This window comes from Carettochelys insculpta, chromosome 22, assembly GCF_033958435.1.
Source record: "Carettochelys insculpta isolate YL-2023 chromosome 22, ASM3395843v1, whole genome shotgun sequence".
Lineage (NCBI taxonomy): Eukaryota > Metazoa > Chordata > Testudines > Carettochelyidae > Carettochelys > Carettochelys insculpta.
Window position 1 is genome coordinate 12,858,630 of NC_134158.1, and position 14,963 is coordinate 12,873,592.

Sequence of the window (14,963 nt, forward strand, 5' to 3'; positions counted from 1 at the left end):
CGGGGAGGGGCTGGGGGCAGCCCGCTGGTACCTCCCCGGCACACACCTCTGCCGGCCCTGTCCGAGCAGTGTCAGTCGAGCAGCAGCTTGGGGCAGGCCTGGGCCGCTGGTCGCAAAGACGGGTTTGCACATTGCTCCGACTCCCTCACTGACCTCACGGCTGTCTTCTTCCAGCGGATATTCCCCCCTCCCCCGGAAACATCCCGGCCACCCACCCGCTCATGGTGCGGCATGCAGACCACAGTTCCCTGACCCTTGGCAGCGGCTCCTCCACCACCCGCCTGGCCCAGGGCATTGGGCGCAGCCAGCGGACACTGCGCCAGCTGACGGCCAACACCGGCCACACGATCCACGTGCATTACCCTGGCACGCGGCAGCCCAACCCCCCCCTCATCCTGCAGAGGTGAGACGCGCTTGCTGCCAGCCACCCACAGGGGCTGCATCTTTGTGCTGGGCCAGCCCTCCTTAAGCACTGTTGAGTGCAGCCATTCCCCAGCTGGCCTGCTCCAGAGCTGGCTGCATTTCGGCATTGGACGAGCCCGGCCTGGCCTGGCCAACCCCAGAGGTGGCAGTGTTGCGGCACTGGGCAAGCCCTGCCCCTGCAACTCTTCCCTGCTGCCCCATCCTAGAAGTGGCTGTGTTTCAGCTGCAGGAGAGCTGTCCTTGTGCCGCATTATATGTGGCTGTTCCCCAGCTCCCTTGCCCCAGAGGTGGCTGCATCTTGGTGCCAGGGAAGTACCCTACCCGCTGCCCCTCCCTTCAGGTTGCTGGGTCCCTCGGCCGCAGCCGACATCCTGCAGCTGAGCAGCAGCCTCCCCCTGCAGAGCCGGGGCCGCGCTCGCCTCCTGGTGGGGAACGACGATGTGCACATCATCGCCCGCTCGGACGACGAGCTGCTGGACGACTTCTTCCACGACCAGAGCACGGCCACCAGCCAGGCAGGTGAGTGCCAGGGGCACCGGATGGCTGGCCCAGGCCTGGGCCTCCGGCTCGGCTCCAGCAGGCCCTGCTCCTTACCTTGCCTGTCCTCTCTCTGCAGGGACCCTCTCCAGCATCCCCACCGCCCTGACGCGCTGGACGGAAGAGTGCAAGGTGCTGGACGCAGAAAGCATGCACGACTGCGTCTCAGGTGAGCTCCTGCTCCCCTCGGCTGCAGCTCCTCCCTGCCCCCGCCGTGCCCTAATTTGCCTTGCACCCCGCAGTGGTGAAGGTTCCCATCGTGAACCACCTGGAGGCACTGCGGGATGAGGAGCTGGAGGAGCGCCGGGAGAAGCGCCGCAAGCAGCTGGCGGAAGAGGAGGCCAAAGCGACGGACAAAGCCAAGGAGGACAAGGATGGGAAGGAACAGAGCGCCCAGGTGGGGAGCTGCAGCTGCTCGCCTGGCACCTGAGCCCCAGTGCCCAGCCACCCTCCCCTCGCCTGGCTGGGCTCACACCCCCCCAGCTCCCTGCATCGGTGGCAATGGCGGGAGAGCAGAGCTAACCTATGGCTAGGAGGGAGCTGCCTCCTCCTAGGGACAGGGCCTGTGCCTCATCCTCCGCCTCACTGAGCTAAGCTGTCCCCCTGCTGGGCCGGTTCTGACCCGGTGCCCCCCGGAGGGGCTGGGCCCTGCCCCAAAGCCAGGCCGTCCCCACGCTGGGCCGGTTCTGACCCGGTGCCCCCCGAAGAAGCCATCCCCTGCCCTGAAGCCAGGCTGTCCCCACGCTGGGCTGGTTCTGACCCGGTGCCCCCCGGAGGGGCTGGGCCCTGCCCCAAAGCCAGGCTGTCCCCACGCTGGGCCGGTTCTGACCCGGTGCCCCCCGGAGGGGCTATCCCCTGCCCCAAAGCCAGGCCGTCCCCACGCTGGGCCGGTTCTGACCCGGTGCCCCCCGGAGGGGCTATCCCCTGCCCCAAAGCCAGGCCGTCCCCACGCTGGGCCGGTTCTGACCCGGTGCCCCCTGGAGGGGCTGGGCCCCGCCCCAAAGCCAGGCCGTCCCCACGCTGGGCCGGTTCGGACCCGGTGCCCCCTGTTCTCCTAACTCCATTTTCTCGTTCTCCAGGGGGCGGTGCCCAAAGCCAACACCGCTGCTGAGCAGAGTCTGTTGGGTAAGTGCCACGCCCCTCAGCCCTGCTTGCCCCTGCGTCCCAGGCTGGGCCCAGCTGCGCCCTGAGGCCCTGGGGGATGAGGTAGTAGATTGTATAGTTTTAGGGTCACACCCGGTCTCGGAGATAACTATACAGTCTACTGTCTTTCCCGCGGGGTCACCTTCAGCACTGCAAGCAGGAGCCAGGAGCTGCCGTCTGCCCCAGCGCAGGGGGCCTGGGAGCCAGGACATCTGAGTTCTCTCCTGGCTGTGGAGGGCTGGGAGCTGGGATGTCTGGGTTCTCTCCTTGCTCTGGCAAGGTGTGTGGGGCTGGGAGCCAGGACGCCTGGGTTCTGTCCTTGCTCTGGCAGGGTGTGGAGGGCTGGGAGCCAGGACGCCTGGGTTCTGTCCTTGCTCTGGCAGGGTGTGGAGGGCTGGGAGCCAGGACGCCTGAGTTCTCTCCCGGCTCTTGGGGGGTGGGGGGCTGGGAGCCAGGATGCCTGAGTTCTCTCCCGGCTCTTGGGGGGTGGGGGGCTGGGAGCCAGGACGCCTGAGTTCTCTCCCGGCTCTTGGGGGGTGGGGGGCAGGGAGTCAGGATGCCTGGGTTCTCTCCTGGCTCTGGGAGGGGAGTGGGACAGTGGGGCCACAGCCCCGTCTCCCCTCCTAGTGGGATGATGTGGAAAGCTGTGTGTGCCCCGCTGAGCTTGGGGGCAGGAGGGCCCCAGGGTGGACCCGGCCCCACAGCGCAGCCCTTGCTGGGGTGAGGTAGTACGTTGTATGGTTGTGGGGTCGGGATTCATGCCCCAAGTCAGAGATAACGGTACAACTTACTACTTTCCCCAGGGCTGGGCCCTCGCTGGCAGGAGCCTGGTGGGCTGGGAGCCAGGACACCGGGGTTCTGTCCCTGCTGCAGCAGGGGAGGGGCCAGGCGTGGGCTCACTACTCACTACTGTCTCTCCCCACCCCAGATGCTGCTGGCCGAACCGACGGCTTCCCCGCTGCCCAGTCTGACACTGAGGGTCCCTCCGCTGGCCCTAAGCAGGCACTGGTCACACTAGAGACCCCACAGGCAGCAGTGCCAAGTGAGGAGCTGCCCCCGGAGCTTGCTGGGCAGCCCAGCACCGAGGCCTCGTGCCAGCTGCTGGTGCCAGCAGAGCAGGAGGACTCCGGCCCGGGCAGGCCGAGCGCTGATGCGGAGGCCACCCAGATGGAGCTGTCGCCCGCCCCCACCATCAGTGAGTGAGGGAATTGGGAGTCAGGCCTGAGGGGACCTGGTGGGTCAGAGCAGTGGGGCTGGGAACCGGGATGCCTGGGCTCGCTTCTGGCTCGGGTGGGGGAGACGTGCCTAGTAACTGAGGAGGTTTGGGGGAGAGCTGGGGGGAAGGAACTGGGACTCCTGTGTTCTATCCTGGCTGGGTCACTGGCCTGTGCACAGAGTCCTTTCTCTTAGTCTGCCCCAGCTCCCTTTTGGGGGGTCCTCTGACTTCCCACTCGTTTCTTCCTCAGCCTCACTGTCCCCCGAGAGGGCGGAGGACTCGGATGCCCTGACAGCGGTGAGCAGCCAGCTGGAGGGCTCGCCCATGGATACCAGCAGCCTGGCCTCCTGCAACCTGGAGGAGGGTGTCGGGGAGGCAGCTGGGCCTAGCAGGGCGGAACAGGCTCCTCCCCATGGTCCGCCCCAGACAGAGCCAGCCCAGCAGCGTCCCGAGGGCCAGGCCAGCGGTGACAGCCTGGCTGGTGCCAGCCAGCAAGGGGAGGACAGGTATGGGGCAGGGTGTGAGGGGGGAGGGGAATGGGGAGGGGGCAGGGATGTGACCTACATCTCCCTTCTTCCTCGCATCCCCGCAGCTCCCCACCTGCTTCATCTTCTGAGAGTTCGTCCACCAGGGACTCGGCCGTGGCCATCTCCGGGGCAGACTCGCGGGGCATTCTGGAGGAGCCACTGCCCTCCACCAGCAGCGAAGAGGAGGACCCACTAGCAGGTACCGCAGGCAGGGGCAGCTGAGCCGCCTCGTGCTGGGGGACTGGCTAAGACGTAGGGGGGTGCCAGGCACCTGATTCCTGCTGGGCCGTGAATCCTGGCAGCTGCGCCTTCCACCAGGCGAGCTGTCGGGTGTGCTGAGACTCCTCCTCTCGTCTCAGGGATAAACCTCCCTGAGGGTGTGGACCCCTCCTTCCTGGCAGCCCTGCCAGATGACATCCGGCGTGAAGTGCTGCAGAACCAGCTGGGAATCCGGCCCCCAGCCCGGCCCCCCCCCACCGCCACCACCCCCACTCCACCGGTAGTGAGCAACCCCGGCATGACAGAGGTCAGCCCCGAGTTCCTGGCTGCCCTGCCCCCTGCCATCCAGGAGGAGGTAGGTGTGGCCGCAGGACTGGGAGGGCGGAGCTAGTTGCCAGGGTGGGTGGGGCTGGGGGCCTCTTGCAGGGGTGGCCATAGGGCGGGGTGAAGGATGTCGCCGGGGGGCTCTGGTGTGTGGGGCGGGGCCATGGCTGGGTGCAGGGAGCTCCGCTCCTCAGCATGGCCCTGTCCCTTCAGGTGCTGGCACAGCAGCGAGTGGAACAGCAGCGGCGGGAGCTGGCCCAAGGCACCAGCTCGGACACCCCCATGGACCCAGTGACCTTCATCCAGACGCTGCCCTCGGACCTGCGGCGCTCGGTGCTGGAGGACATGGAGGACAGCGTGCTGGCTGTCATGCCGCCCGACATTGCCGCCGAGGCCCAGGCCCTGCGCCGCGAGCAGGAGGCCCGGCAGCGCCAGCTCATGCACGAGCGCCTCTTCGGCCACTCCAGCACCTCGGCCCTGTCGGCCATCCTGCGCAGCCCCGGTAAGGAGCCCGGGCCCCCCAGCCCTCCTGCGCCCGGCCCAGGCAGGGAGCGTGGCCCCAGCTCACGTCTTCGCTTGCTCGTTCCGCAGCCTTCACCAGCCGGCTGAGCGGGAACCGTGGGGTGCAGTACACGCGCCTGGCTGTGCAGCGCGGTGGCACCTTCCACATGGGCGGCAGCAGCAGCCACAGCAGGTACCTGCTACAGGGGAGTCTCAGCTGCAGCTGTCCCCACCCCAGGGAGGTGCAGGACACCCAGCTTCAGAGGGGTGGGGTGGGGAGCAGCCAGGGTGCCTGGGTTGCTAGCCAGAGGGGGGAGTTGGGGGCCTGTGGTTAGGGGGTGTGGGGGTCAGGTTGGGGCCCAGACACCTGGGTTCCTGGGCCCCGCTCCAGGAGGGGCTGGTGGTTATAGGGGGGTGTGGGGGTCAGGTCGGAGCCTGGGTTCCTGGCCCTGTCCCGGGAGGGACTGGGGGCTGGTGGGGGTCAGGTTGGGGCCTGGACACGTGGGTTCCTGGCCCTGCTCCAAAGCACCTGCCCCAGCCCCCGCTGACTCCGGGCCCACCCCATGCGCAGGCCCTCGGGCAGCACGGTGGACAGCCTCCTGCGCCTGCGGGGCCGCCTGCTGCTGGACCACGAGGCGCTGTCCTGCCTGCTGGTGCTACTCTTCGTGGACGAGCCCAAGCTGAACACCAGCCGGCTGCACCGGGTGCTGCGCAACCTCTGCTACCATGGCCAGACGCGGGGCTGGGTGATCCGCAGCCTGCTGTCCATCCTGCAGCGCAGCAGCGAGAGCGAGGCCTGCCTGGAGACGCCCAGGGGGCCGCCCGAGGAGCGGGGCAAGCGGGCGGCCAAGCCCGGTGCCCCCGAGGGCCGCCCCCTGGAGCTGCTGCACAAGATGGAGGCTCGCAGCTCGGGCCAGCTGTCCTGGCTCTCCGTCTCCATGGACGCCGCGCTGGGCTGCCGCACCAACATCTTCCAGATCCAGCGAGCCGGCGGGCGCAAGCACCCGGAGAAACACGCCGCTGCCAGTGCTGCCGCCGGCTCCACCGTCCACATCCACCCGCAGGCCGCCCCCGTGGTGTGCCGCCACGTGCTGGACACGCTCATCCAGCTGGCCAAGGTGGGGGAGGCCTTCCCTTGGGGCTCAGTCCTGAGCAGCGTTACGTGCGGCTGCTCGGCAGCTGCCCCACCCCAGAGGCAGCTGCAGCTCAGCCCTGTGACCCTCCTGTGTCCCCAGGTGTTTCCCAGCCACTTCACGCAGCAGCGGCCCAAGGAGGCCCCCTGCGACGGGGAGCGGGGTGCCCGGCAGGCGGGCAGCCCAGGCCAGGCCAGCGGCATCTCCACTGACTTCTGGGACTTGCTGGTCAAACTGGACAACATGAACGTGAGCCGCAAGGGGAAGAACTCGGTCAAGTCGGTGCCGGTGAGTGCCGGGGCCGAGGGCGAGAGCGCCCCCGGTGGCCTGGAGGCCTCGCCGCTGGGCCAGCTCATGAACATGCTCTCGCACCCCGTCATCCGGCGCAGCTCGCTGCTGACGGAGAAGCTGCTGCGTCTGCTCTCGCTCATCTCCATCGCCCTGCCGGAAAACAAGGCGCCCGAGGGGCCGGGTGCCGCCCCCACCCCCACCCCCGCTGTGCCTGCCCCCTCTACGGCCCCCGCCCCTGCCGGGCCAGGTGAGTAGCTAGGGGTCTGGCTGAGGCTTGGGGGGGAGTGGGGCAGGGCACCGTCTGTGCTGCTGGGAGCCCACTCAGCCTGCGCTGTCCCCTCAGCTCCTGCCAAGGGCAGCAAGTCTCCAGCCAAGGCGGGCGGGCCGGACAGCGGTGGGCTGGACAGCAGGACGGCGGTGTCGGGCCTGACGGAAAACCAGCTGCAGCTCTCTGTTGAGGTGAGGGGGCGGCGGTGCTGGCGGGGTGGAGGGTGCCCACTGACCTCCCGCCCCTGCTCAAGCCCCTGTCTTCCCCCAGGTGCTGACTTCGCACTCCTGCTCTGAGGAGGGACTGGAGGACGCGGCCAATGTCCTGCTCCAGCTGGCGCGGGGCGACTCGCCCACCCGGGACACGGTGCTGCGGCTGCTGCTCAGCGGGGCCCGGCAGCTGGGATACACGCTGTGCAAGCAGATAGGTAAGCCCCGGGGCTGGGCGGGTGCGGGGGGTGTTCCTGGCTCTGCCCCTCAGGCCGTGACCCCCTGTGCGCCCCCAGGCACCCTGCTGGCCGAGCTGCGGGAGTACAACCTGGAGCAGCAGCGGCGGGCGCAGTGCGAGCTGCTGTCCCCTGACGGGCTCCCTGACGAGCAGCCCCAGAGCACCAAGCTGAAGGGCAAGATGCAGAGCAGGTGAGTGACACCCCCCGGCAGCCCCCCCCCACGCACTCCCCACAGCCCCCCACTGACGCCTGTCCCGCAGGTTCGACACGGCGGAGAACGTGGTGATCGTGGCCTCCCAGAAGCGGGCGCTGGGCGGCCGGGAGCTGCAGCTGCCCTCCATGTCCATGCTCACCTCCAAGACCTCCACCCAGAAGTTCTTCCTGCGCGTGCTGCAGGTCATCATCCAGCTGCGGGACGACACGCGGCGCGCCAGCAAGAAGGCCAAGCAGGCAGGCCGGCTAGGTAGAGAGCGGCGGGGAGGGTGCGGAACAGGCGCCCGGGGGGAGGGTTGGGGAAAGGCCCGGTGGGCCCCAGCACTGACTCGTCTCCCTCCCAGCAGGTAGCTCCGCTCTGGGCTCAGCTAGCAGCATCCAGGCCGCTGTCCGGCAGCTGGAGGCTGAGGCTGACGCCATTATACAAATGGTACGTGAGGGGCAGCGGGCGCGGCGGCAGCAGCAAGCAACAACGGTTAGCATGGGGCCGGTGGCACTGGGGGGTTCAGCCTCTGCACCCCGGGGCTGGGAGCCTGGACACGGGGGTTCTTCTGGCCAAGGCAGGTGGGAGGGGGGCTGTGACCATGAGGGAGCCCGTCCTCCACTGCTGCTCCCCAGTGCTGGGGGCAAGAGGCCCAGGCTGCCCGCCCCGCCCCACTGGCAGGAGCCAGGAGACCTTCGCCAGGGCCTGGGTCACACAAGTGGCCCCAGGGGTGTGGGGGGCAGCACCAGCACTGCTGCCTTTGCTGGGGGCATGGCGTTGGGGTGGTCCTTCTCCCTGGCCCACACTCCGCTGCCTGGCCCCAGAGGACTGGGTGGGGGTGCCTGGGTTCTCTGGCCAGCTCTGGGGGAAGAGTGGGCACTGGAAGCCAGGACACCTGGCTTCTCGCCTCCCTGGGAGGGGAGGGGGACCAGGGAGTTGGGCAGGGGGCTGGCAGCCAGGACTCCTGGGTTCCCTTGGCTCTGGGAGGGGAGGGCGCCCTGGGAATTGGGGTGGGAGCCAGGACTCCTGGGTTTTCCTGTGGGAGGGAAATGGGGATCAGCACAGGCCTAATGGCTCCCAGCCCCAGGCCCCCCCACTCCACAGGCCGTGGGGGAGAGGGGAGTCAGACGATGTTCTGTTCTCTGCCCTGTCCTGCCCCCTGCATGCCCCTGCCCTTGCCTGGGTGCCATGGCGCTGCACCATCGCTCACCCATGCATGCATGGCACACTGGAGCTGTCCTCAACTGTGGTCATGGGTGCTGGGGGCACCTACCCATCATCCCTTGTGCAGTCAGCTTGTGTCTGTGTTTTGCATGTCCTGGGGGGTGGGGCTACAGTGTCCATCAAGCAAATCATTCCCCCCCGCCAGCCGCTGCTGGAGTGCCGATCCGTCCGTGCCCACCATATCTGTGGCCCCAGAGCCCCCACACCCTGCCCTGACCCCCCTGTTTGTCCTGTGCAGTCTGAGCCGAGCCAGTCAGAAGGGTCAGTTCGGAGAGACGAGTCTCCGATGGACGTCGATCAGCCCTCGCCAGCCACACAGGATGTCCAGTCAGTTGGTGAGTCTGTCACAGCTACAACTGGGGCCGGCTCTGAGATGAGCAGCAGGGACCCGCCCCCCCACGTAACACTGCACAGGGCCAGCTCACCTGGAGCTGAGATGCAGCCACCTCTGGGGCAGAGCAGCAGGGAACGCGCCCCCCCCCGCATAACACTGCACAGGGCCAGCTCACCTGGCGCTGAGATGCAGCCACCTCTGGGGCAGGGTAGTTGTTCACTGACTATCCCACAAGGCCACATGGGGCTGGCTCGCCCAGTGCCAAGATGCAGCTACGTTTGGGGCTAAGGGGCTGTGGGGGGGCAAGGTGGGGCTGGCTCCTGAGCTGCAAGTACCCCCAGTTGAGCCTCCCATCCCCAACACAGGATCGGAAGGGTCCCAGCCTGGGGACAAGGATGAGCGCCCCCCAGATCTGCCCCTCCTTAGCGAGCAGCTGAACCTGGATGAGCTGTGGGCCATGCTGGGCGAGTGCTTGAAGGAGCTGGAGGAGTCGCATGACCAGCATGCTGTGCTAGGTAAGGAAGAGGTGGAGGCCCAGTCTCGCCCTCCCTCCCACTCCCTGCTGCAGCTGGCGGTGGGCTGGGGGCCTGGACCCTCCCCTGGGCTGCCCCCGATCTCAGCCTCTCTCCCCCTGCAGTGCTGCAGCCGGCGGTGGAGGCCTTCTTCCTGGTGCACGCCACAGAGCGGGAGAGCAAGCCCCCGGTGCGCGACACCCGCGAGAGCCAGCTGGCCCACATCAAGGACGAGCCTCCACCCCTGTCGCCTGCCCCCCTTACCCCCGCCACCCCCTCCTCGCTGGACCCTTTCTTCTCCCGCGAGCCCTCCTCCATGCACATCTCCTCCAGCCTGCCCCCCGACACCCAGAAGTTCCTGCGCTTCGCAGGTGAGGGGGCTGCGAGCGCAGAGCCCTGGGGGCTGCGTCGGGGGCGGGTGGGGGAGGGTTCCCGTGGCGCTGAGAGCGGCAGCAGAGTGAGCCCCCCTGTCTGCCCCCAGAGACCCACCGCACGGTGCTGAACCAAATCCTGCGCCAGTCCACCACCCACCTGGCCGACGGGCCCTTCGCCGTCCTGGTCGACTACATCCGGGTGCTGGACTTCGACGTCAAGCGCAAGTAGGAGGGGTGGGGATTGCTGGGGCGGGGGGGAAAGGAGTTCCCAGGTCCTGACACCCGCCCTCTGCCCTCCAGGTACTTCCGCCAGGAGCTGGAGCGGCTGGATGAGGGGCTGCGGAAGGAGGACATGGCCGTCCACGTGCGCCGCGATCACGTCTTCGAGGACTCGTACCGCGAGCTGCACCGCAAGTCTCCTGAGGAGATGAAGAACCGGCTGTGAGCCCCTCTTCTCCGGGGGAGCCCATGGCGGGCTCTGGCTGGGGCCTTCCCTCCTCTCCACGCCATGTTGTGGTTAATGGCGAGGAGGGGCAGGGCATGATGGGGTGGGCTGTGGGGGTCTCACCTCTTCCACCCCCAGGTACATTGTTGCGGGGGGGGGCAGGGCCAGGCTGTGGGGGGTCTCACCCCCTCCTCCCCCAGGTACACTGTGTTGGGGGGGGGGGGCGGAGGGCAGGACTGTGGGGGTCTCACCCCCTCCTCCCCCAGTACGTTGTTTGGGGGGGGCACGGAGGGCAGGGCTGTGGGGGTTTCATCCCCTCCTCCCCTAGTATGTTGTCTGGGGGGAGCGTGGAGGGCAGGGCTGTGGGGGTCTCAGCCTCTCCTTCTACAGGTACATTGTGTTGGGAGGGGGCAGGGCTGGGCTGTGGGGGTCTCAGCCTCTCCTCCTGCAGGTATATCGTGTTCGAGGGCGAGGAGGGGCAGGACGCCGGGGGGCTGCTCCGGGAGTGGTATATGATCATCTCGCGCGAGATGTTCAACCCCATGTACGCCCTGTTCCGCACCTCGCCCGGCGACCGCGTCACCTACACCATCAACCCCTCGTCCCACTGCAACCCCAACCACCTGAGCTACTTCAAATTCGTGGGGCGCATCGTGGCCAAGGCCGTGTACGACAACCGCCTGCTGGAGTGCTACTTCACCCGCTCCTTCTACAAGCACATCCTGGGCAAGCCTGTCAGGTGTGCCCAGGGGCCGGGCCGGGCGGGGCCGGGAGGTGGGGTACAGGCTCTGTCCCAGCTGACCCCCCTCTCCCCCAGGTACACAGACATGGAGAGTGAGGATTACCACTTCTACCAGGGCCTGGTGTACCTGCTGGAGAACGACGTGTCCACGCTAGGCTACGACCTCACTTTCAGCACCGAGGTACCAGCCGCCGGGTCCTGGCTTCGGGGGCGGTGCAGTGTGGGGGTGAGGGACTGGGATCTGAGCCCCTGCCTCACCCGCTGCCCCTCACCCCCAGGTGCAGGAGTTTGGGGTGTGCGAAGTGCGGGACCTCAAGCCCAACGGGGCCAATATCCTGGTGACGGAGGAGAACAAGAAGGAATACGTGCACCTGGTCTGCCAGATGAGGATGACGGGTAGGCAACTCCGAGGGGAGGCACTTTCTGTAGGACCTGCCCAGAGAGGCTGAGCGGTGAATAGAGCCAGACGGGCTGACGCCTGAGCTCCTGCCTGGGTGCAGGAGGGGAGTGAGGGCTGGTGGCTGGAGCAGAGACTCACTCCTTCCCCCCTTCTCAGGAGCCATCCGCAAGCAGCTGGCCGCCTTCCTGGAGGGCTTCTACGAGATCATCCCCAAGCGCCTCATCTCCATCTTCACCGAGCAGGAGCTGGAGCTGCTCATCTCGGGGCTGCCCACCATCGACATCGACGACCTCAAATCCAACACCGAATACCACAAGTACCAGTCTAACTCCATCCAGGTGAGGGGCAGCCACTCGGCACCGCCGGGGGCGGTTGCGTGCGGCTGTTCCCCTGCCACGTGTGCGTGCGCCAGCTCCCTGGGCTGCTCTGACCAGTGCCCCTTCCCCCGGCAGATCCAGTGGTTCTGGCGAGCCTTGCGCTCCTTCGACCAGGCTGACCGCGCCAAGTTCCTGCAGTTTGTGACGGGCACCTCCAAGGTGCCGCTGCAGGGCTTCGCCGCCCTGGAGGGCATGAACGGCATCCAGAAATTCCAGATCCACCGGGACGACCGCTCCACCGACAGACTGCCTTCTGCTCACACGTGGTGAGGGCCGGGCCGGGCCGGGCGGGCACTGGGAGCCGCAGAGCTGCTGCTCTCCGGGGAATTGGCGTGCGGGGTGGGGCTGAGCGCCCATTCGCCTCCTGCCCCTCCTCACTGATTTCTCCCTCACCCCAGTTTCAACCAGCTGGACCTCCCCGCCTACGAGAGCTACGAGAAGCTACGCCACATGCTGCTACTGGCCATCCAGGAGTGCTCTGAAGGCTTTGGCCTCGCCTGAGCTGGCCCGGGGCTCCCGCCTCCCCGGCTCTTTTTGTACTGAGGCAGACTTGGGGGAGGGAGGAGGTGGTGGCGCACTGGGAGGGGCCTAGCCATGGGGGCAGGGCTTAGCGGATCTCCACCCCCTGCCTTTCCGAGGTGGCGGCCCCGCCTCTCACACCCCTCGTGTCCGGAGAGAAGACAAATGATATATATAAATATATATATATATTTTTTGGTTTAGTTTGCATTTCTTAAGTTGTGCTTGGAATGTGTTGACGTGAGCCGGACAGTTGAGACCACAATACAATCAGCTTTGGTTTCTTGATCCCTTTCCCTGGCCCCCTTCTGCCCCCCGCCCTGTTGGGCCCCCACAGAGGGGGAGGAGAAAACGGCAGGGGGTGCCCTGAGGTTTAAAAAATAAATCCCCTCCCCCCCAAAAAAGGAAAGAAAAAGACAAAAAAAATTAAAAAATAAAAGCGCACTCTTGGTAAGAAACCCGGCTGCCGCGTCTTCCTCCGGCACCGCCCTGGGGGACGAGTGGGAGGGAGCCCATAGTCCCCAAGAGGAGGGCAGGTGTGGCCCACAGTTGGGGTTGGAGCCTCGGCCTTGGGTCCAGCACCCAGCTGTGAACACCACCTCATTCTCTGCCTCTGGCCACAGGCGTCTGTCTCTTCCCCCACCTCACTCCCCACTCTGTGGAGGAGCCCGGGGCTAGTGGGGGCCAGAGCCTGGCCCCTTGTGACTTCTCTGCCCCCGGTTGCCCACTCACTGAGGAGCGGTGACCAGCCCTGGGCCTGACTTCCCACTGCCACGTCTCTTTTGCAAACGTTGTCAACCATAAACCTGGTGCCTGGTGTCAGGCCAAGACCTGGTCCCTGTGGGACCCTGCTGGAAAGGGATGTGCCAATGACTATTCCCCGCTTGGTTCCAGTGAGACCTATAATGGGCCAGTTTTTAACCCACCTGATGTTGACCAGGTTTGTATTAAATCTTCTGCGGCTTTGAAAGGAGCAGCAGCTCACCGGTCTCCTCACAGTCTGCCTCTGATCTCGTCAACAAAAGACAGGAATGCTCGGCTTGCTAGTACGTTACTTTCCTTTAATTCCTCAGTATGTGAGCCTCCTTCAGCTGCTCTGCCCTGTGTCCTTCTTAAACCTCAGCATAATACTGCCTTTCTTCCAGTCTTCTGGGCCATGTGGCCAAGGGGATCCAGGAGATACAGTGCACAAGGATTCCCAGAAAGGCTCTTACGTAAATTAGGTTGTCGTGGGATAAGAGGGACGATCCTTTCAGAGATTGAGAACTGGTTACAAGGCAGGAAGCAGAGGGTGGGAATAAAGGGAGGGGGTAATTGGTGGTGTTCCCCAAGGGTCAGTCCTTGGACCAGTCCTGTTCAACTTATTCAGGAATGATCGGAGAAAGGGTGGCAAAGTTTGGTGTGAGGTGGCAAAGTTTGCAGATGACCCTGAACTGTTCAGGATCGTTAGACCAGAGCAGACTCTAAAGAACTTCAAAAGGATCTTGCAAAACTAAACTGACCAGGCAATAGAATGGCAAATTTAATGTGGGTGAATGTAAGGTCAGGCAACTGGGAGCTAACTGAGCTACAACTCAGCAGGAAAGAGACTGGGGAGTCGGTATCCATAGCTCTCCAGCAGCAGTCAGAACAGCAAACAGGACTCATTGAAGAAAGGCCTGAGAACGAGAGAACGTCTTATTGCCCTTACATACCTTGAATACTGTGTACACAGGGGTTCTCCTTATCTTGAAGCTATATTGCCATGAGAAAAGGGCAACTAGAATGATGAGGGGTTTGGAACTGGTCCCATTTGAAAAGATTGAGAATTCTTCAGTTTAGAAAAGAGGAGATTCGGGGTGGGATATGATAGAGGTTGATGAAATCACCAGTGTGGAGAAAGCAAACACGGAAGAACTTACTTCTTCCCATAATACCAGAACGAGAGGACACCAAATGAAATTAAGGGGCACCAGGTTTAAAACAAATAAAAGGAAACTCTTTTTCACATAGCGCACAGCCTGTGGAGCTTCTTGCCAGAGGAAGCCACGAGTACTAGGACTGTAACAGGTTTTAAAAAGCCAGCTAAATTCATGGAGGTTAGGTCTATTCATGGCCATTAGCCAGGAGGGGTAGGGAAGGGTGGCCCAAGTCTCTGTCAGAAGCTGGAGATGGATGGCAGGAGAGAGATTACCTGTTTGGTTCACTCCCTCTGGGGCATCTGGGTATTGGCCACCATTGGCAGACAGGATACTGGGCTAGATGGGTCTTTAGTCTTTAGCTTGTTCTTAGCAAGCTCCTTGGCCAGCTAATTTAGAACCTTGACTTAGCGTTGGCCTGTGTTCTATTAAGCCTAAAAAGCAGTCAAGTAGCACTTTTAAAGATGGACAAAATAATTTTAAGGGATGAGCTTTCCTGGGACACACCCACTGCAGGTCTCAAGAAGTGGGTCTGTCTTATGAATGCTCATCACCTAGTAAGTTTCGTTAGTCTTTAAAGTGCTACTGGGCTGCTTTTTGGCTGACTTAGAAATGTCTAACTTGTAAGAGCTTCAGCTGAACACTTTTGAAGACAATAGTGGAATGGAAACTTTTCTACTCACGGTAACTCTCATCTGGTTTTTTCCCCCTAAGCATGGAAGAAATATTTATTGAACAAGTCTACCTTTAGAACTGAAGGTGGTTTCTGTTTTGTGGGGGACCCAGGCTGGTGTTAATGTTCTTGTTCCTGTTTGTTAGAGAAAATGAAATATAAATACTTTTATTTTGGTCTTAAGATGGGGGTGGCCTTTGTTGTCTTAAGTCTCAGCATCCCTCATCACTTTCCTACAT

The 14,963-nt window shown here is 64.2% G+C and overlaps 1 protein-coding gene across 3 annotated transcripts in view; it reads left to right on the forward strand.

Moving 5' to 3' along the window:
- The window catches only part of HUWE1 (HECT, UBA and WWE domain containing E3 ubiquitin protein ligase 1), a 52,673-nt gene extending 40,062 nt beyond the window's left edge, over nt 1-12,611 (forward strand). The window contains exons 55-83 of one of the 3 annotated variants that reach the window (XM_075017384.1): nt 175-403; nt 764-942; nt 1,040-1,129; nt 1,203-1,357; nt 2,040-2,085; nt 3,032-3,298; nt 3,570-3,825; nt 3,912-4,045; nt 4,206-4,420; nt 4,603-4,891; nt 4,981-5,083; nt 5,462-6,008; nt 6,126-6,561; nt 6,658-6,773; nt 6,853-7,009; nt 7,088-7,220; nt 7,291-7,493; nt 7,588-7,718; nt 8,689-8,785; nt 9,150-9,299; nt 9,422-9,667; nt 9,778-9,895; nt 9,971-10,111; nt 10,567-10,854; nt 10,933-11,038; nt 11,136-11,253; nt 11,414-11,595; nt 11,710-11,900; nt 12,033-12,611. In XM_075017384.1, the coding sequence (XP_074873485.1) occupies nt 175-403; nt 764-942; nt 1,040-1,129; nt 1,203-1,357; nt 2,040-2,085; nt 3,032-3,298; nt 3,570-3,825; nt 3,912-4,045; nt 4,206-4,420; nt 4,603-4,891; nt 4,981-5,083; nt 5,462-6,008; nt 6,126-6,561; nt 6,658-6,773; nt 6,853-7,009; nt 7,088-7,220; nt 7,291-7,493; nt 7,588-7,718; nt 8,689-8,785; nt 9,150-9,299; nt 9,422-9,667; nt 9,778-9,895; nt 9,971-10,111; nt 10,567-10,854; nt 10,933-11,038; nt 11,136-11,253; nt 11,414-11,595; nt 11,710-11,900; nt 12,033-12,135 (5,426 nt within the window). In that variant the 3' untranslated portion in view covers nt 12,136-12,611. The remainder of the gene's footprint in view (nt 1-174; nt 404-763; nt 943-1,039; nt 1,130-1,202; nt 1,358-2,039; nt 2,086-3,031; nt 3,299-3,569; nt 3,826-3,911; nt 4,046-4,205; nt 4,421-4,602; nt 4,892-4,980; nt 5,084-5,461; nt 6,009-6,125; nt 6,562-6,657; nt 6,774-6,852; nt 7,010-7,087; nt 7,221-7,290; nt 7,494-7,587; nt 7,719-8,688; nt 8,786-9,149; nt 9,300-9,421; nt 9,668-9,777; nt 9,896-9,970; nt 10,112-10,566; nt 10,855-10,932; nt 11,039-11,135; nt 11,254-11,413; nt 11,596-11,709; nt 11,901-12,032) is intronic. The other 2 variants (XM_075017385.1, XM_075017386.1) reach the window with 2 other exon arrangements.
- The last annotated feature ends 2,352 nt before the right edge of the window (nt 12,612-14,963 follow it).